This window comes from Scheffersomyces amazonensis, assembly GCF_036850825.1.
Source record: "Scheffersomyces amazonensis strain UFMG-HMD-26.3 chromosome Unknown RJT21scaffold_7, whole genome shotgun sequence".
Taxonomy (NCBI): Eukaryota; Fungi; Ascomycota; class Pichiomycetes; order Serinales; family Debaryomycetaceae; genus Scheffersomyces; species Scheffersomyces amazonensis.
The window spans coordinates 465,029-485,276 of NW_027042747.1; the positions used below are offsets into that span (position 1 = coordinate 465,029).

At 31.1% G+C, this 20,248-nt stretch overlaps 10 protein-coding genes across 10 annotated transcripts; 7 read left to right on the plus strand and 3 right to left on the minus strand. All coding sequences in view use genetic code 12, as the record gives it.

Moving 5' to 3' along the window:
• Nucleotides 1-248: 248 nt before the first annotated feature.
• Nucleotides 249-1,916, minus strand: SHE3 (She3p; the record flags this gene model as incomplete). Its single annotated transcript, XM_064883462.1, has 1 exon — nucleotides 249-1,916. One exon carries the CDS (start codon nucleotides 1,914-1,916, stop codon nucleotides 249-251), a length of 1,668 nt encoding a protein of 555 aa, XP_064736323.1.
• Nucleotides 1,917-3,013: 1,097 nt separating this feature from the next.
• On the plus strand, nucleotides 3,014-4,476 carry RJT21DRAFT_122867 (aldo/keto reductase). The gene has a single exon (XM_064882527.1). The coding sequence runs from the start codon at nucleotides 3,256-3,258 to the stop codon at nucleotides 4,312-4,314; it is 1,059 nt and encodes a 352-aa protein (XP_064736324.1). The 5' UTR covers nucleotides 3,014-3,255; the 3' UTR covers nucleotides 4,315-4,476.
• A 2-nt stretch (nucleotides 4,477-4,478) lies between these two features.
• Nucleotides 4,479-5,866, plus strand: RJT21DRAFT_122868 (aldo/keto reductase). The gene has a single exon (XM_064882528.1). It carries the CDS (start codon nucleotides 4,766-4,768, stop codon nucleotides 5,804-5,806), a length of 1,041 nt encoding a protein of 346 aa, XP_064736325.1. The 5' UTR covers nucleotides 4,479-4,765; the 3' UTR covers nucleotides 5,807-5,866.
• Nucleotides 5,867-6,180: 314 nt separating this feature from the next.
• On the plus strand, nucleotides 6,181-7,445 carry RJT21DRAFT_128458 (aldo/keto reductase; the record flags this gene model as incomplete). Its single annotated transcript, XM_064882918.1, has 1 exon — nucleotides 6,181-7,445. One exon carries the CDS (start codon nucleotides 6,181-6,183, stop codon nucleotides 7,225-7,227), a length of 1,047 nt encoding a protein of 348 aa, XP_064736326.1. The 3' UTR covers nucleotides 7,228-7,445.
• Nucleotides 7,446-8,903, plus strand: RJT21DRAFT_122871 (aldo/keto reductase). Its single transcript, XM_064882529.1, has one exon. It carries the CDS (start codon nucleotides 7,671-7,673, stop codon nucleotides 8,718-8,720), a length of 1,050 nt encoding a protein of 349 aa, XP_064736327.1. The 5' UTR covers nucleotides 7,446-7,670; the 3' UTR covers nucleotides 8,721-8,903.
• A 7-nt stretch (nucleotides 8,904-8,910) lies between these two features.
• Nucleotides 8,911-11,169, plus strand: RJT21DRAFT_131647 (uncharacterized protein; the record flags this gene model as incomplete). Its single annotated transcript, XM_064883071.1, has 1 exon — nucleotides 8,911-11,169. One exon carries the CDS (start codon nucleotides 8,911-8,913, stop codon nucleotides 11,167-11,169), a length of 2,259 nt encoding a protein of 752 aa, XP_064736328.1.
• A 21-nt stretch (nucleotides 11,170-11,190) lies between these two features.
• RJT21DRAFT_156 (uncharacterized protein) lies at nucleotides 11,191-11,914 on the minus strand (the record flags this gene model as incomplete). The annotated part of the gene is made up of 2 exons (XM_064883491.1): nucleotides 11,191-11,198; nucleotides 11,224-11,914. The coding sequence occupies 2 exons, from the start codon at nucleotides 11,912-11,914 to the stop codon at nucleotides 11,191-11,193; spliced, it is 699 nt and encodes a 232-aa protein (XP_064736329.1).
• A 156-nt stretch (nucleotides 11,915-12,070) lies between these two features.
• On the plus strand, nucleotides 12,071-13,869 carry COQ6 (putative N,N-dimethylaniline monooxygenase; the record flags this gene model as incomplete). Its single annotated transcript, XM_064883072.1, has 2 exons — nucleotides 12,071-12,092; nucleotides 12,470-13,869. 2 exons carry the CDS (start codon nucleotides 12,071-12,073, stop codon nucleotides 13,867-13,869), a joined length of 1,422 nt encoding a protein of 473 aa, XP_064736330.1.
• On the plus strand, nucleotides 13,665-15,103 carry RJT21DRAFT_53945 (triglyceride lipase). The gene has a single exon (XM_064884980.1). It carries the CDS (start codon nucleotides 14,049-14,051, stop codon nucleotides 15,093-15,095), a length of 1,047 nt encoding a protein of 348 aa, XP_064736331.1. The 5' UTR covers nucleotides 13,665-14,048; the 3' UTR covers nucleotides 15,096-15,103.
• Nucleotides 15,104-18,999, minus strand: RJT21DRAFT_53932 (uncharacterized protein). The gene has a single exon (XM_064884979.1). It carries the CDS (start codon nucleotides 18,928-18,930, stop codon nucleotides 15,112-15,114), a length of 3,819 nt encoding a protein of 1,272 aa, XP_064736332.1. The 5' UTR covers nucleotides 18,931-18,999; the 3' UTR covers nucleotides 15,104-15,111.
• Nucleotides 19,000-20,248: the final 1,249 nt, after the last annotated feature.

Sequence of the window (20,248 nt, forward strand, 5' to 3'; positions counted from 1 at the left end):
ATAATAAGCACTTACTAGTAATAAGATTATAATAAATAAGTATAGAAGTATACAAGTATATAATTATATAGATGTATACATGTAAAATACAGGTAGATCCAAGAAGGATGACAAACCATAAAAATTAGGATCTTATGGTATATCAAGGATCGAAACTAAAACATAGCAATTGACCTAGTCCATAGTACAGCAATCTATTGAATAATTATTATGTTAGTACTTTTATAACCAAACCCCTGTATATATTATTAATTAGAATTCAACGGATAGTTTAAATTTGTAGCATCGAATAATTGTGAATTTCTTTTATTGTTACTGTTATTATACATAGATCTTCTCTTAGCTTGTTTCGAAGTTCCTCCACCGTTGCTGTTGTTGTTATTAGAGTTGTTATGATTGTTGTTGTGATTATGGTTGGTGTTGTTGGTATTGTTGTTGTTGTTATTGTAGTTATTATTGTTATTGTGGCTACTACTATTTCTATATCCACCCTTGTTATTGTTGTTAGTATGTCCACTACTATTAAGTCGATGTTGAGTAATTTGGAAAGTGTTAGAATCATAAGTAGTTTGATAACTAACCGATGATTGACGCGACAGATTAGAATTAACTGATAAATTTCTATTGTGGGTATTAGTGTGATTATTAGAATTATTGTTATAATGAGTCGGTTGATTGGATTGATTGCTATTACTATTATTAGTTGGACGCTTAGGTAACACAAACTGGTTTTGATTATTATTAGTTGGAGTTACTATATTGGATAAATCAGGTGCCCCTTTAGAATCAAATCTAATGGAATTCCTTTTATTCTTTCTCTTTCTATTTTGTAATGTATTAGATCTTTGTACCGTTCCACCAGAAGTATTTCTTGATGCTGGCATAGAATTAGATTTCTCTTCTTCATTAACATCAATTTCAGCTTGATTTGAAATACTTGATGTTTCACTTATATCATCATCAAATGAACAATTTGATAATGTTTCGTGAGATTCGTTCAATAATTCCTCTAAATTGATATCCATCTCTTCAATTGGACTAAGTCTTTCCGGCAAATCAGGATATTTATCAACTAAGAATTGAACTGTTTCTACCGATTGTTTCAAAATTTGCATTGAATCTTGACCATGTAATTTAGCAACCTTACTAAGATTAAATAGTAATTCCAAGACCATTTTATTCTTTTTAATATAAATAGAATCCATAGCTTTCCTTTTATTAGTCAAACTATCCAACAAGGTATCAACATCCTTATCATTGTTAGCAAATTTCAATTGTAATTCTTCTAATCTTTGTTGTTGATCATGCTTATATTGTTCAAATTGATCACTTATTTGAGATATTTCTTGTTGATAATGTCTTTTATATTCAGCTTGAGCTGCAACTAAGGCATCATAACTAATTTTCATTCTTTCATATTCAGCAATAGAACTTAAAGATGAATCTTGTAAGTTATCACATCTAATTTTCAAATTCTTATTTGTTAAAGTTAAAGTCTCATTATTTGAATATAATTCATTAATTTGATTTTCCAAGTCAATGATTCTTCTTTCTTTTCTTTTTAACAAGGCATTTATCATATCACCTTCATGCTTGGAATTGGCTAGTTGATCTAAGTAAGATTCATTCTTTTGAGATACTACAGTATATTTCTTTCGATAATCATCACACGATAGTTGTACAGTTTCTAGTTGTTCCTTTAAACTATCGATTTGTGAATGTAACGAGTCAATCACTTTGGATGTATTATTATTATTGTTATTGGAATTATTACTATTATTATTATTATTATTATTATTATTATTGGGGGTATGACTAGTACTGTTGGACCTAGACGTATTCGTGGTGGAGCTACTTGTACTGCCATTTTGGGGGTGCTCACCTCTAATTTTGATAGGACTGTTACTGGCTGACATGACTAAGACAATTATTAAATGGATATCTCAATGTCACTGTACATATACAAACAGAAACTGACTCTACCAATTGATACAGCTACTAGTTCTCCGAAGTAGACTTCTTTTAGATCCTACTGAACAGTTGGCAAAATTTTTTTTTTGGTTTGTTTTGATTTTTCGTCTGACGGGCCGTTTTGTGTCTGCTTATGCCTATGCTTGTGATTGCTGGCAGATTAGAGTTATGGGGGGGGGTTTGATACAACAAGTTCAAGTTCAAGTTCAAGATGGAGAGTTTATCAAGCTGTTCAGTAATTCAGGGGGAATCAGATGTATTTGGGATTAGGAGAGATCTGTTAAGGTTTCGTACCTACCCTATTTAGGTTAGTTGCCGAAAACATCAACATTCCCAATATTCGTTTAAAAGTGTAAACAAACCGGATTTTCAGATTCGATTCCGGCTCACGTGAACAGAACGCGTATTTTCCTATTGAATCGAGGGTAGAGAGTCGGTTGTCAAGTACATCCAATCGATTATCAAATACACATAATAATTATCATGATTATAGCCTAATTTAGGTAGAATTATAAACATTGTGAAGTAACCATGTGGTGTGGAAGTGTCAATATAAACTGTATTTAAACAAACAGTACAAAAAGATATAATTTAGCAGCTCATTGAATGAGAGTGAGAGTGAGAGTGAGAATGAAAGAACGCAGTCTATTTAGTAGACAGACCCAACATCATACCTTTACAGAATACCTTTATTTGATGTAGACATGGACTATTGTTGAATTGCAGAATGAGTCATAATCACTTTCTTTCAACATAACTTTTATAGCCTAACTATACTATATGCTACAATAAATAATGGGGTAATCAGGATGCAAAAATTTAAATCGCAAAATATACTCTTATGCTATTATTGCGGATTACTAATAACGTTTGAATTATCTCAGATACCTTGATAATTGAAGCGAGCGGCCCTTAAATAACCACTCTATTAACAATTAACAATAGTTCAAAATCTTAGCTTTACAGTAATTAGGGGGCGAGGAGGGACGATTTTTCGCTATAATTCGCAGCATTTGGGGGAGGCTCAAAAATGGGGGGACGGTAATTACCTGTTTGCTTTACTTTACCTTCCATTACCCCATAATATGTAGTTTGAAATGTAGTTGTGTACGGGGAAGATACTCTTTTTAGAATAAATTGGGGAGGATCCAGTGAAAATTAACTAGTTAATATTCTCCAAGTCCTAGTATATAAATAGGGGGATTTTTCACTGTATTAATAGTTTCATTATGGTAAATTAGGCAGAAGTACTAAAACGAAATAATCGGTTAATTTAAAATAAAGATGTCAGATACTGTAGGTGAAATTCCACATGTAAAATTAGGTGACTCGGGGTTATCAGTCTCTAGAGTAATTGCAGGTTGTATGTCATATGGTGACAAAAAATGGTCTCAATGGGTGCTTGAAGATGAAGAGAAGATTATGAAAATTTTAAAGAAATGTTATGATGTTGGTATTAGAACTTACGATACAGCAGATATCTATTCTAATGGTAAATCAGAAATTTTATTGGGTAAGTTCCTTAAAAAGTATAATATCAAAAGAGATAGGGTTGTTATTTTAACAAAGTTATTTAATCCTGTTGATGATACAAACTATGGATTCAGACTTCAAACCTCTGGCTTACCAGAATATGAATATCTCAATTCTAAAGGATTATCAAGAAAGCATGTTTTTGATGCCGTTAAAGATTCAGTTAGAAGATTGGGTACTTACATTGATGTTCTTCAAATTCACAGATTAGATAGAACAACTCCTATGCATGAAATAATGAAAGCATTGAATGATGTTATATTATCAGGACAAGTAAGATACATTGGAGCTTCATCTATGAAAGCAGTTGAATTTGCTCAACTTCAATTTATTGCTGATAAAAATGGATGGTTCAAGTTTATTAGTATGCAAAACTATTACAACTTACTTTACCGTGAAGAAGAACGTGAAATGAATTATTTCTGTCAAGAAAATATCCTTGGTAAGGTTGGTTTGATTCCATGGTCACCAATTGCAATGGGTGTTTTAGCTAGACCATTAAATACGGAATCTCAAAATAATAGAACTGCAAAGACGGAGTCTGGAATCACTCATTTAAGATTGGGAAATTTATCAGGCGGAGATGCAGAAATTGTCAAGAGAGTTGAAGAATTGGCCAAGAAACATGGAGTTAGTATGGCAATTATTTCAACTGCTTGGGTTATAAGTAAGGGTACTTGTCCAATTGTTGGTCTCAATTCTGAAGAAAGAGTAGAAGAAATTGTAAAAGCTACACTTTTCAAATTAACACCAGAAGAGATCAAGTATTTAGAAGAGCCTTATGATGCTAAAGGATTTACAATTTTTTAATTCGTTATGTAGTGCTATTTTTCATTAATATATGTAAGTTTTTGACTTCTAAGCATTGATCTTTAACGAATTTTTAGTAATGGATTGGTAAACAATTCGTATCATTGAGCCACTAACAGCACTCCGTATCATTGAGCTACTAACAGCACTCCGTATCCTTTTGGCCCTAGTCATGCCATTTAGAATTCTATTTGTACATCGGCTTTAGTTAGCATCCAGTTCTTTTATCCCCGAACTTTTCTTACCACAAAACCGGACTATCCCTAAATCGGTTAATAACCACCCCAAGTCTTGCATCTTTGGTGAAATATCCGCTCTATTTAATGAAGTGTCGTTTGATCCTAAATCACAAAATATGCCATTCTCCAAATTTAAAAATCTATAAATAATTGGCCGATCCTCTCAATTGATTTACAAAATAAATTAACACATTGAAAAACCCACTAAAAAAATGTCCACTGATTTTGCAATTCCTTACACCAAATTAGGTGATTCCGGTTTATCTATTTCCAGAGTTGTTGCTGGATGTATGTCTTATGGTACCAAGAAATGGGCAGATTGGGTTCTTGAAGATGAAGAAGAAATTATGAATATTTTAAAAAAATGTTATGATGTTGGGATCAGAACATTTGACACTGCTGATGTTTACTCCAATGGACAATCTGAAATCTGGCTCGGAAAGTTCCTTAGAAAATATAACATTAAGCGTGACAGAGTCGTTATTTTAACCAAGTGTTTTGCTCCTGTTAATGAGGACGAACCCAGTTTTCAATTTAGAGGGGTTGATAATGACTATATTAATTCAAAGGGTTTATCCAGAAAGCACATCTTTGATGCTGTCGAAGCCTCTGTCAGAAGATTAGGTACACACATTGATGTTCTTCAAATTCACAGATTGGACGATACACCAAAACATGAAATTATGAAAGCATTGAACGATGTTATTTTATCAGGACAAGTAAGATATATTGGAGCTTCATCCATGAAAGCAGTTGATTTTGTTCAATTACAAGCTATTGCTGACAAGAATGGTTGGTTCAAATTCATCAGTATGCAAAACTACTATAACTTACTTTACCGTGAACAAGAGAATGAAATGAATTATTTCTGTAACGATAATGTCTTTGGTAAAGTTGGATTGATTCCATGGTCACCAATTGCCATGGGAGTTTTAGCAAAGCCTGCCAGTGTCTCCGTTGAGAAGAAGCACGCAAGAGTTTCCGGAATCATTAATATTTTGGGATACAACAGCTTGGAAGAAGATGATATTGAGATTATTAACAGAGTTGAAGAATTGGCCAAAAAGCGCGATGTTAGTATGGCAATTATAGCTACTGCTTGGGTTCTCTCTAAAGGCGCCAATCCAATTATTGGTCTTAACTCAGTGAAGAGGGTCGAAGAAGCTTTGCAAGCTACTCAAATTAAGTTAACTGAGGAAGAGATCAAGTATTTGGAAGAAGCTTACAAGTATAAATTCAAGCCTTATTTCTAAATATATATCTCTAATTTGATTCGTTAAATACTGTTCTTATCAAATGAAAACGTAATAAGGTGACAATTAGTTAATCCTGTAGGAGGGAATTGCTTTTCGCAACTACCGAACTTTTCTCTGAAAAAATTACAACAACCCTAAATAGGGTCTAAGAGCGCTAAAAATGGTATTAAAGTTTAAATCGGGAAGTTTTTCGGTGATAATGTGGGATCGGTTAGCGTTTTTCTCGGGGGAAGACTTTGGATTTTGCAGCCGGATTCACATATATAATTACTTATTGGAATTATATTTAAACAGTACAATTGTGCTTCAGAATGGATGATAAATAGATTAATATCAATATTATGTACTTTACTTGAATCAAAACTACAAAAATGACGTCTAATGAACCAACAGTCACTTACACCAAATTAGGTGACTCTGGCTTATCTATTTCCAGAGTTGTTGCTGGATGTATGTCTTATGGTACCAAGAAATGGGCAGATTGGGTCCTTGAGGATGAAGAAGAAATTATGAATATTTTAAAAAAATGTTATGATGTAGGGATTAGAACATTTGATACTGCTGACGTTTATTCTAATGGTCAATCAGAAATCTTGTTAGGTAAGTTTCTCAAGAAGTATAACATCAAAAGGGACAGAGTAGTTATTTTGACTAAGGCCTTTGGTCCTGTAAGTGAGGATGATCCCAGTGTCGTCGGCTTCTTGGGCTCAAGTGCTGACTATATCAACTCAAGGGGTTTATCCAGAAAGCATATCTTTGATGCTGTCGAAGCCTCTGTCAGAAGATTAGGTACACACATCGATGTTTTGCAGATACACAGATTGGACGATACACCAAAGCATGAAATTATGAAAGCATTGAATGATGTTATTTTATCGGGACAAGTAAGATACATTGGGGCTTCATCCATGAAAGCAGTTGATTTTGTTCAATTACAAGCTATTGCTGACAAGAATGGTTGGTTCAAATTCATCAGTATGCAAAATTACTATAACTTACTTTACCGTGAACAAGAGAATGAAATGAATTATTTCTGTAACGATAATGTATTTGGCAAAGTTGGATTGATTCCATGGGCTCCAATTGCAGCCGGTGTTTTAGCAAAGCCTGTTGCAGTCAGTCAAGCAACCACGCATGCAAGAGTGTCGCCAATGATTGATATTTTCGGTTACAATAACTTAGAAGGAGACAATGTCGAGATTATCAACAGAGTCGAAGAGTTGGCCAAAAAGCGCGATGTTAGTATGGCTGTAATTGCTACAGCTTGGGTTCTCTATAAGGGCGCCAATCCAATAGTTGGGCTTAACTCAATCAAGAGAGTTGAAGAAGCCGTGCAAGCCACTCAAATTATATTAACCGAAGAAGAAGTCAAGTACTTGGAAGAACCTTATAAGTACAAGTTTAAAGTTTATTTTTAGTCTATATACATATATTGGCAAATATATAACCCTATTTCCTATTTCCTATCCGTAGTCACTTGATGTAAGTTAAAAAAACTCAACCTTCAAGCAATCCTGATTTATTGATTGCTAGTATCCTCATAATAAATTAGGAAAAAGTTGCCACGACCCCGAACTTTTCTCAACACAAAGCCGGAGTAGCCCAAACGGGAATTTTATTTATCATTGGAAATGGTACTACTACTGTAAGTGACATTTATTGACCCCATTTTGTGAGATACGGCCGGCTCCCCCAATTCTTCTGTTTCATTATGTAAAGTTCGGGTCTCGATGCGCACCCTATCCGGACTTGAGTTTATGTAAAAGCCTCTCTCCTCGAAGCGAGTATATATAGGCTTGAAAAACCCAGGTTTTAGAATTGGATCAATACTTCATCAATTGCAATTGATTTAAGTTACATTATGTCTTCTACTGAAGTTACAATCCCTTACACAAAATTAGGTGATTCTGGTTTATCTATTTCAAGAATTATCGTAGGATGTATGTCTTATGGTAGTAAGAAATGGTCACCTTGGGTTCTTGATGATGAAGATGAAATTATGGAAATCTTGAAAAAGTGTTATGATCTTGGAATTAGAACATTTGATACTGCTGATATGTATTCCAATGGTCAATCGGAAATCTGGTTAGGTAAATTTCTTAAGAAATATAATATTAAGAGAGATAGAGTTGTTATCTTAACAAAATTATTTAACGTAATTGATGAAGATGATCCTTCCTTTAATACTTTCACAGCTTCTGGTCCAGATTATGTTAATTCCAGAGGGTTATCCAGAAAACATATTTTTGATGCAGTTGAAGCATCAGTGAAGAGATTGGGTACTTATATTGATGTCTTACAAATCCATAGATTAGATCTTAATACTCCAAAACACGAAATCATGAAAGGTTTAAATGATGTTGTATTAGATGGTAAAGTCAGATATCTTGGTGCATCTTCTATGAAAGCTGTTGATTTTGTTCAATTACAAGCTATTGCTGACAAGAATGGTTGGGCTAAATTTATTAGTATGCAAAATTACTATAACTTACTTTACCGTGAACAAGAGAATGAAATGAATTATTTCTGTAACAACAACGTATTTGGAAATGTTGGTTTAATTCCATGGTCACCAATTGCTGCCGGTGTGTTAGCTAAACCAGCTAGCGTAACTGCAGAAACCACCCATCCAAGAACATCTCCAATTATTCAAATGTTACATTTAGATAAGTTGGATGAAAATGATGTTGAAATAGTTAATAGAGTTGAAGAATTAGCCAAGAAACATGGTGTTAGTATGGCTATAATTGCTACTGCTTGGGTACTTAGTAAGGGTGCACATCCGATTGTGGGTCTTAATTCCATCAAGAGAGTTGAAGAAGCTGTGCAAGCAACTCAATTCAAGTTTACTGATGAAGAAATTAAGTACTTGGAAGAGCCTTACAAACATAAATATTATAAATACTTCTAAATATTTTTAAATAATAAACAATTGTGTGAGTAAAGTTAATAGAAACTTTGTATGTAACAAACTCTAATCTCTTGTCATTTTTTTTCTCATTTGTCGCGACGACAGAAACAAAGCGCGACAAACAAACTAGTCTATTTATACCTTTAAGCAATAGCTTCTTCAGGTACTCTTAACTTTTAATAATGACTCAATGGCATCCTACTTCACCAAGTTCCTACCACAATTAGGAGATAATGGAGGTCTTACCAATAGCAACTCACCATACTATGATACTAAATCGACCTATAATCCACAACTTAAGTATTTATCAGTGTTTAACCCCAGTTTGATAGAGAACTCAAATGCAGAGACTAGCGAAGAATTATTCCAACAAATTATATGTTTTATATCATCGAATTCTCAAGCAGAGGGAAATCAATCACTTCTGGAAGAAGAAAAAATTGAACAGTTAAAAATTATTGGATTAATACGAGGAGTCAATTCATTCGCTGTTGATTTCAATAATCTGAAAGATAATGATGTAACAATTATAAATTCCTCCAAGTCTTCTATAATTCTTATAAATATCGAATCAGAATACTTCCTTGCATGTTCTATATCATTTAATGCTAAGCATAATAACAAATCTAACTTTACAAACCATCAATTAATTAAGCTAATTAAATCATTTTATAGAAATTTTGTTATTCAGAATACTTCTTTCGGTAATATAGTCGAAAAGTATCAATTACCAGTACTAAAGCAATTACTTCTACAATATTGGCAAGGATTCTATTTCAATTACAATTCACAATACTATAAAATCCCACCAGGGTTATCTTGGCCTAACAGTTTAAATTATAAGGGATTCTTAGGACTATTACCATCCGATCGATTATACAAAAGATCTTCATTATCATTAAACTTCCAAGCAACATCAGAAATTAGTAATATAGTTCAAGGAGATTCTGAATCTATTCCTAAAGGAATAATAATTTCTTATTTCAATAAATTATTTCCTAAGAAGTATGGTTTACTACACGTAGAGAGTAATCCAAAATTATCTGAAAATGAATTAATAGATATATACAGTTGGTTAGAATTTCATGATTATCATCAGACATTAACCACAGAAGCATTATCTAATATTAATTTTGATGAAAATTTCAAATCTAATTTATCGGTAATACCCGATTTAGAATCTGAAACAAGTTCAACTGCTAACTCTGCAACTTCTAGTGGGAATTTTCAACAAATTACAACAGAAAATTTAAGGGCTGTAACATCTACTGCTTTAGAAATGTTAAACCCAAGGAATATTACTCCTAATTTGGCTATTCTGCCTATTAATTATACAGTAAATACAATGTTATCGATCGGAGATCAGGTTAAACATTATGGAACTGGTATTGTGGAAAGCGTTGAAGAAGTAACTAGTGGAGGCTGGTTACTGGTACCACCTTTACTTAAAAATTTGTCCTTAAGTGGTGCAGGAAATACAGAAAATGAAACTATAGTAGAAAACGCCATTCCTAACGATGATGATGACGATGAAATTGAAGAAGAAAATACTGGTGAATATTTAATTGGGTCCAAGTTCGATTTATCGACTAATACTAATACTGTATTTAAAAAATTGGTATATCTAAAGACGAAGGTTGATGATAATAAAGAGGAAGAACGAGAATATCAATTGGTTATTTTCAAGAAGGATGACATTATACTTACATTGGTATATGAATCTGGATGGGATCAACTTGACAATATCGAATTTTATGAAACCTTGGCTCAGGATACCCTTTCTCCAGCCATTGATGAAATTGACAATTCAGTTTTAGGTGCTAGTATTATTGGTACTAGTGTGGGATCTTTAAATGGGATTATACGTAAAAATGAACTTGATAATGACTTTTTCTTCATAGTATTTGATAAAGAAGAAGGATGGATAAAATCATCGTTACCATATTTACCCCATATTAATCTTAATGAAGAAGAAAATAAACCATTGATTAGATATCAAAGTGCTATCTTTTATTTACATGATCAATTAACATCTTTGTTCTTAATGCAAAGAAATAATAACTTTTTCACCCATAATAAGATGGGTGAATATTTTCATAAATTTACAAGTAACAAACAGAATGATTGGATGTTTTATTACATTAAACATAAAGGAAAGTTCATTATTATTATTAAAAATCGTAATCATAGTACAAAGAAGAAACGGAAAAGTATAGCATATAGAAAATTAAGTGTGGTACCACCTTCTATAACATCCAACATGAGTTCACCTATTAGTAATGGACATGAACAACTTGAATCACAGGTGGTAGATACATCATTGATGCCTGAATTAGATGATGGTATATTACATAGAATTAGTGATTATGCACATCTTGGATTTCTTGATAATCTTGGTGATGATGTCAAATACTGGTTAGCAGAGTTCTCAAGTACGTCAGCCACTTAGTTTACATAGTATCAACCCAATTCAAAAAACTAGGTACGTCCTTAGCAATAGCACCACTAATACTAAGTTTAGTAACCCAATCTGGTAAAAACCCTCCTGGAGATGAACAAGTTGCCATAATCCACTTTAATTTCTTAGTGTCTTCATCAAAGGAAATTTTTTCAATTGAAGTATAACGGCCAATTGTAAATCCACTATCATCCTTTGACCCCTTAATATTCTTAGGATTTATAGCTAACGATATTATATACGCCACCAGATTATCATGTGCTTTGTAGATATGGACTAATTCATAAAATACTCTTTTACTTAAGGGAAATGGTAATTTATAGTAAACCTGAGTTAAATAAGAAATTGTCTGATTAGGTGATTCATTTATTAAGTTATAAGGAATTACTTTATAGTCATAAATTTCATGAATATATTTCTTTTCAAAATCAGTATGGGTATGTTTTATATCTGTTAAAGATCCCACAAGATATTTTAATAGGGATTCATAATAAGTATGCCTCACCTTATCAGTCAATTCCGTTAAATTACTAACTCTGGCACACCAGAAATCACCATTCAAACTATCGTTAGTAAATGTCCTAATTGAAATTGGTGTAGATTTACGTTTATTTAGTACGTAATCAAATTGTTTGTCTTTTTTCCAGTTCTTAACAGAACTTATAATAGCTTCAGCTTCATCAACTAATTGAATTGAATCTAGATTCTTGATATTATCAATTGGACTTAAATTCATCTATACTGATAAAAATCTCAATCACAATTACACTTATATCTAATTAATTTATTAATCAAAGATACAGGGGTTATGCTACTATTTATATAATTTCGCAAAAAAGTATCATAATGTGGAATTACGTTCTATATCTAAGCCCCCCACTTCACAACCGTTATGACCTCATCAGTAATGGAAGGTAAATACTCGGAATTTTGAAATATTATAACTCTATAGTATTAACTTACTAATTATACATAATCTAATATAATGTTTAATTAATTATAAGAAAGCAAAAGTTAATTATGTTAAATATACTTCTTAGTGGATATATCTTGCAAAAAGCGCATAAACGAGCAGCGGAACGAAGCTGCAGGGTGAAAAATCGAAATCTGCTCATAAGTGAATTGGATATAGCAAGTATGGTTTAAGTTAAGACGACTTTTATATTTGTTAATGTTCAATTGAATTAGTGAATAGATAATTCAAGTATGTCGTTTAGACACTATATAAGGAGAACATTGGCTACACATTCCGCTGTCCATAGTCAAACAATAATTAATCCTAAGTTACAAGATGTTGTAATTGTAGGTGGAGGACCAGCAGGATTATCTGTATTGGCAGCTCTTAAGAATTCACCAAAAACAAGACATTTAAAATGTACATTAGTAGAAGCATCTGATTTAACTAATGTAAGAGACTTTTATGATAATCCTGGAGAAAATTATACCAATAGAGTTGTATCTGTAACTCCTAAATCTGTAGAATTTATGAAATCAAGAATTGGAAATTGGGATTATATGAAAGAGGATAGAGTAAAATTTTATGACAGAATTGTAGCTTATGATTCTCAAGATAATGATAATGCTAGAATAGATTTTGACGCGGGATCTACTGAATCTGGAGTTCTTGCTGCTATGATTGAAAATATTAATATACAGAGTTCTTTATTAAAAAAGATTGAAGAAATAAATGATACAGAAGGAACTACTGTACTTGATAAAACTAAAGTAGAAGATATTATTAGTCCTATACAACAATCCCTTGAAGATCATGATTTAAATGAAATAGATCCAAATGCTGGTAATGCTGATCTTGATTGGCCTATAGTAAAACTTTCAAATGGAGATATTATTCAAACCCGTTTATTAATTGGTGCTGATGGATACAATTCTCCAGTTCGTAAATTTGCTAGAATTGAATCAAGAGGTTGGCAATATAATCGATTTGGAGTTGTTGGAACTCTTAAGATGGAATATGAAGATTATCGTTCAGTAGGTTGGCAAAGATTTTTAACTACAGGTCCATTGGCAATTTTACCTTTAACTGAAGATAATGCTACTATGGTTTGGTCAAGTACTCCAAAACTTTCAGAAATATTATTGAAAACTAATAAAGAAATCTTTCCTCATTTAGTTAATGCAGCAACTGTATTAGATGAAGCAGATTTAAATTATATTTATAAATTATTAGATTATAATCCTGATGATATGGCAGTAATAGATGAAATTAAATGGAGATTAGAAAAATTTGATCAACAAAATTTAGAAGAAAATTATCCTTTAAAAGTTGTTGAAGTACTTGATGGATCAAGAGCTAGATTTCCTCTTAAATTGTCTCATGCTGATACCTATATTGCTCCAAGAATAGCATTAATTGGTGATGCTGCTCATACTATTCATCCATTAGCTGGTCAAGGTCTTAATATGGGACAATCAGATGTTGCAGCTTTAATGACTGCATTAGAATCAGGTATTGATAGAGGTATGGATATTGGATCTACATTAGTTTTAGATAGTTATGTTGCCAATTCTTGGCCTTCAAACCATATGTTATTAGGTATTTGTGATAAATTACATAAAGTATTTGCCACTGATTATTATCCTGTGGTTGCCCTTAGAGGTTTAGGATTAAAATCACTTAATGTTCTTGAATCTTTTAAAGATATTATGGTTAAAATAATTAGTGCTAGATAAAATATAAACTCTTGTATATAGACGGAACTCATTGCCAAAAATAGCAATGATGTCAAAATGTATGTGAAGTACAGTATATTAAGTACATACGCAAAGGAAAAAAAAATATATGGGGTAGCAATATCAGAATGAAATATCGAACAACAATTTCTATTTGCACTGTGGCATAGTAGACAACTATGTTTCGTACAGGTAGATCCTTGAGGATCCAGACATTAGCATTTAACTGGAATCTGGGTGGTAGTAAGAGATTTAACCATTTTATAATAACAGATAAATTCGGAACTCTCCGAGAACAATATCATACACCTAAATATCCAATTGTGCTATGTCACGGATTCTCGGGATTTGATAAATTAACATTCTTTCAAAATTTTGAAATAGTAGATAAGTATCTTGTAAAAAATGATGGATCTAAACGAATTCTTGGATTCGAATTAGATTATTGGAGAGGTATAGGTATTGCACTTTCAAAACTTGGAGCAAAAGTCCTCGTGGCTCAAGTTCCACCATTTGGAACTATTAGAGATAGAGCAGAAATTCTTGAAAGTTTTTTAGAATTACAATGTCAACAATTAAAGGATATGTCTGATGATAAGATAAATTTTCCTATAAAATTAAATCTTATTAGTCATTCAATGGGAGGTTTAGATAGTCGATATTTAATATCTAAATTACAAAATAATGGTCCTAATAAAAAGTATCATGTAGTATCATTAACAACTATTGCAACTCCTCATAGAGGTTCAGAAGTGGCAGATTTCTTTTATGAATTGGTACAAACAGTTCCTATTCTAAAGCATGTAGCCCCTCAAGCTTTATTTGATTTGACAACTACAAGTATGATCAAGTTTAATAAGGAAATCGTAGATGATCCAACAGTCGAATATTTCTCCTATGGCGCTAAATTTAATCCTAAATTATTTAATATATTTTATTCGACATGGTATTTAATGAAATATAGAATTGGATTAAGATTAAAAAGAAATCAAATTAAACTTGCCCCTAAATTAAATATAGATAATGATGGATTAGTAAGTGTTACAAGTGCAAAATGGGGGAATTATTTAGGAACTTTAGATCAAGTTGATCATCTTGATTTAATAAATTGGACAAGTACTATACGTTCAACATTAGATAAATTTGTGTTTAAACGTAAACCTAAATTTAATGCTATTGCATTATACTTAGATATTGCTGATAATTTAGCTAAAAGAGGTTATTAATATTTAGCATATATACTTAAAGAAGATTTAATTTACTTAATTGATTAGAACAATCACGACAATAATCAACTACCGATTCAATCCCTTGTTCAATTCCATCAATACCAATATTCTTTAAAATATTAGAACTAACATATTCACATCGTTCAAGTTCTGATAATAAAAAATTTTGCCATTCTGCTTGAGCAATTTCTCGTTCCATATCATTTAAAATTTTTAATTGAACTATTAATTCATGCCTTTTAACTCCAATATCTATGAATTGTTTTTTAAGGGCTTCTCCAGGTTCATTAATAGTTTCTAAATCCCAAAAATTGGGTTGATCATAATTTAACATAAATGACTTTTCCTTAAAATTCTTATAACATAAAGATTTATTATTACTAGTACTATTTCTTTTAATTTCTTCATTTTCATTTTCATCTTTTTCCTTATCTTTGTCTTCGTTAATTGATATAATTGAATAATTATTTTCAATTAAATCATGAATATCTTGTAAATAGACTGCTCTCTTTAACATCATAGGTTCTGAAAATATATACTCATGTGCTATTTGATTAGCTCTTCTAACTGTCCAATAAGTAGCAGATGTCTTTCCTGCAAAGAATAAATTAGTTAGACATAAGAATCCAATTATAATTAATAAAACTTGATTCATTCGAATTCCTTTAATAAATATTAAAACAGTATTATAAGCAATATCATATACTTGAAATAATCCCTTTGTAGTTGTAACCATTAATTTAAAAAATATCATTTTCATAACACTTATTAAACTAATACTAATTACAGGATATCTTTCTTCCTTTTCACTTATTGATGTATGACTTAATTTACCATAAAGATAAATAGATTTAACAATCATTCCATGATTTCCTACTTCTTTAACAACCAATTGAAGTCTTTTATCTAAATGTTTAATTTGATTAGAAGCTAATTGTTTAGAAAATTCATGAATAAATGGATTCATTACTTGATAACCTTCAAATTGTGTCTTTGTATAAAAATATACTTTACATTGCTTTCCAGCAATTCCAATAATAGCAAATTTAAAAGTTTCAGAAAATTTTGATCCTAAGAAAAGTTTCATTTTGGATTTTGTATGAGTAAATGTATAATATTGATTATCAACCATATTATCAATTTCTTGATCAATTCTTAAATCTAATCTACGTTGTTCATAATTGGCTGGTGCTATAATTGTACGATATAAATTACCATTTGGAGATGTACTCCAAGGTTTCTTTATAAAACATTCTAATCTTGCAAATGTTGTATGATCTTTAAATATAATAGAATCATCACCAAGTAATGCATGAAAAATTGCCTTAGGAGGTAAATCATAAGTTCTTTCAAATACATAATTATAATCTCTTGAAAAATCATATTTAAATACTTCAAGTTTTGTAGAATCAGTAGAAACAAATGAAGGAACTTTATCACCTCTTGAATCTAAATTTTGAAAATTAAGTTTAGCTTTACCTTCTTCACTTAAACTTCTTGAAATTTGATTAATTAATTTTAATTTTTGTTGATCTTTATTTTCAGTATGAACTTTTTGTTCAATTAATGCTAAATCATGTAAAAGTTCTTTAAATTTTTTAGGAGTTTCACTAGCTAAATTATTAATTAAATAAACTAATTTTTGTTTAATTAATTTCCCATCATCAAGAAATAATTTAGTTTTAATAACTCCATTAACAGTATATAATTTAAGTAAATCAAAATGTTTTTGAGCACTATAATCTACTGCAACAAGATGACCAACAAATGCTTTAAATAATGCTACAAATCCTAAAGCTTGCATATAAAAGTAAATATGATGACTGGTAATAAAACATCTACCACTTAATTCTTGTCTTGAATTAGGTGACCAAATACATCTAAATGATACAATACAATATTCACCTTGTTCAACAGCAGTTTCAAATAATGCTCTCATTTGAATATCAAGTGGTACTAATGATGGAGGATAATAATCAGGATAATATAATCCTGAATCTCCTTGTGGTGAACATTGTTTATCAATAAGTTCTTGTTCTGGTCTTGCATTAGTGGCATCATTATGTTCATGATCTTGTATAGCATCATGAAGATAATATATCCCCCAATTTACTGATCCCCATAAATTTGCAGTTAATGCTGTTGGTAATGAAGTAGCAGCAGTTAAACCAAAAGAAATTATTGATGATTTAGTTGTATCTGTCATAAATGGAGGTCTTATTTGAGGTATTTGATAATAAAGATGTTTTTGAAAATATTTCTCATCTTTTCTAATATGATTTGAAAGATTACTTGATGTAACAATTTGTCCCATTGAATTCATAATTCTAGTATTAGTTAAATCTCGATCAACAGTTGTATTAGCAGTTGAAGCAAATTCAGCAACTATTGGTGGATATCTTCCTGATGCTATATTAAATATATCATCATTATCTTCACTATGTAAAATTCGATTTCTTTCATTTTCAAATACTTTTAACCAAGATTTTAATTCAATAAAAGTTTCTGTTTGAAATACAATAGTCATATCACTTGTTTTTAATTCAAAACAAAATCTTCTATCTTCATTTGGAGTATACTTTACATTACATAAAAGTATACCAATTTTATCAGTTTCTTGTACAAAAGTTTGTGATGAACTTAATACTAATAATCCAAATACTCCACCTTTAATAAATGCCCATCTTTTAACCCATATTGGTTTAGAAGATTTTTCTGTCCAAGTTTTCATAAATAGATATCCATGTTTTTCTAACCCTTTTTCATCAATTTCATTTAAAGTTTTATTATTGATTAATGCCGTTTTATAATCACTAATATCAGTTGATGGAACAAATTGAAGTGATGAACTTTCTTCAACTTGACCTCTTGCAAGTATCATATCAGAATATAATTTATCAGTTGCTTCAGAATAAGAATCACACCAACTTTGAATTTTCATTATTTTATGAGCCTGCTCTTTAAAATAAGGATCAATTGAATCATTAACAAATTGAGAAAATTTTGATTTCCAAATATATGTACTTAAACCTACCAACAGTTTATCAATTAAATTTCCTAAAGCACATAATTCTATAATTAAATCAAGTGATGCATGAATATATTCTTTTCTAACTTGATATAATTGTTTTGCATCTTCCATAACCATTATTGGATCTTTTGATTTAGATGTTGAAAGATAAATATCTAAATATGTATCATACTTTTCTTGAGTTATTTCATACTTTTTCCTTAATTCTTTATATCTAATTATATTTTTAGTTATAATTCCACTGGTCTTTTCTAAATTAAAATAATTTACATTAAGAGCATTTAAACTTAATCCCCATAATTTTTTTAATCCTCCAAGGGTTGTATGTAATGATTGAACCGTATATTCTTGATCAATTAATCCATCTTGAAGAAAAGTTGGAACTAAATGTTCTAAAAATGAATTACAAAATGATTGAACTTCTTTAATATATGATGGGAATTTTTTAACTGAACTTGTTAATGCAACTAACCATTTTTCAATATTAGCAATTTGAATATCTAAATGATTTACTGATGCTCTAAAACTAGGAGAATCTAAGGCTGCTTCTTTAAAATTAACTGAAATTAATTTAAATTGTCTAGTACTTTGACTTAAAGTACTAGATCTACTACTTCTCCCAGTCTTGGATTTTTGACGAGTTGGAGTTGGAGTTGAAGTTGAAGTTGAATCATTCCCATTGGAATTTAATGGGGTAGAACTTACTGGAGTTGGCGTAGGAGTTGATATTGGAGTTGAACTTGGAATTGATTCTGAAGTTTTCCCAATTGGTGTATTTCCTGGAATATTTGTTGACAGCATTTTTACTCTTAAGAATTAATAACTAATTGGGCACATATACTGCCACAATTAGTCTTAACTTACTCTATTGCAGCAACTCGACTAGTGCTGTTTCGATTCCGCTTAGATGAGATACTCTATTTATTTTGTTTATGTGTCACATGCTTTCGGATCACATGGTTACGCATAAATAGTTACGAAATTAATATAATGCCTACAATCAATACATTATTCACTCAAGATATATATTATCTACAACTAGACAAATATCCAAAACTAGAACTAGAACTATATACCCATTGTGTCGTCAAACTTACGACTAGTTGGTCACTCAATTATATCACAGAAGCGCTTTCAAGCAACAATAAATAACGGCTGAGTGGAAAGACTTACTTTGCGACTACGTTTTGCCTATTTATTCAGTGCTTGTTCAAAGTATCTTCCGTAATATAACTACCTCCGGATTTATCATTTTGACATGACGAAATGACTGCCGCTTGCCATATTTTTCGCCTACCCAAGTTGAAAAGTTGGGGATGATTAACTTTATCATCGTGGCATCAAGCTTTTCGGATTTATGAAATATGCCATCAATATATATATCCTTTGAATTTTTGCCCTTTCGCGGATCATTACGTGGATCATTACTTTATGTAATCCTGACCCATTCGGATTATTATTTTGGTTCATCTACTTAGCATATCCTTACGATTTTTTCTTAGGCCCGTCTAATGATTCTTACCATATTCCTATCGCGGAACGTTATATCACTTTACGTGGAGATTAATTATTTTGGCTCATCTATTTAGCATATCCTTACGAGGCCCGTCTAATGATTCTTGCCATATTCCTATCGCGGAACGTTATATCACTTTACGTGGAGATAGAGCTACTGTGGATATATCCTGCCTTGATTTATTACAATTCACAGGGAGGACTACTATAACTGGTGAAATACCTTCCGTCTGAATTTATTTCAACAATGCCCAATTATCTTTTTACTTGGTAACCGTTTAGCTAATGATAAGTTTATTCTTATCATAGGATTGTCCCTTTGCGTTTATAGCTTAATACATACGAATAAAAAAAAAAGGTAACCGTAAGCCAAGTCGTTGTCCTCAAAGTTTTAAAAAAACTATATGTATTTCCTGTAAGGAATTGCGACTATATATAATTGTTACAGAATCCGGGTAATACAAAATATTTTCTCCACTTTTTTAAAAAACAAATTCTCCTCGTAAAAAAAAAGCCTCGCAAGTACCTGCACGCAAAGGTTGCGAAAATCTATTAAATGCAAAAGATAATTTACTATGTATATTACAATTTAATATAAATATAT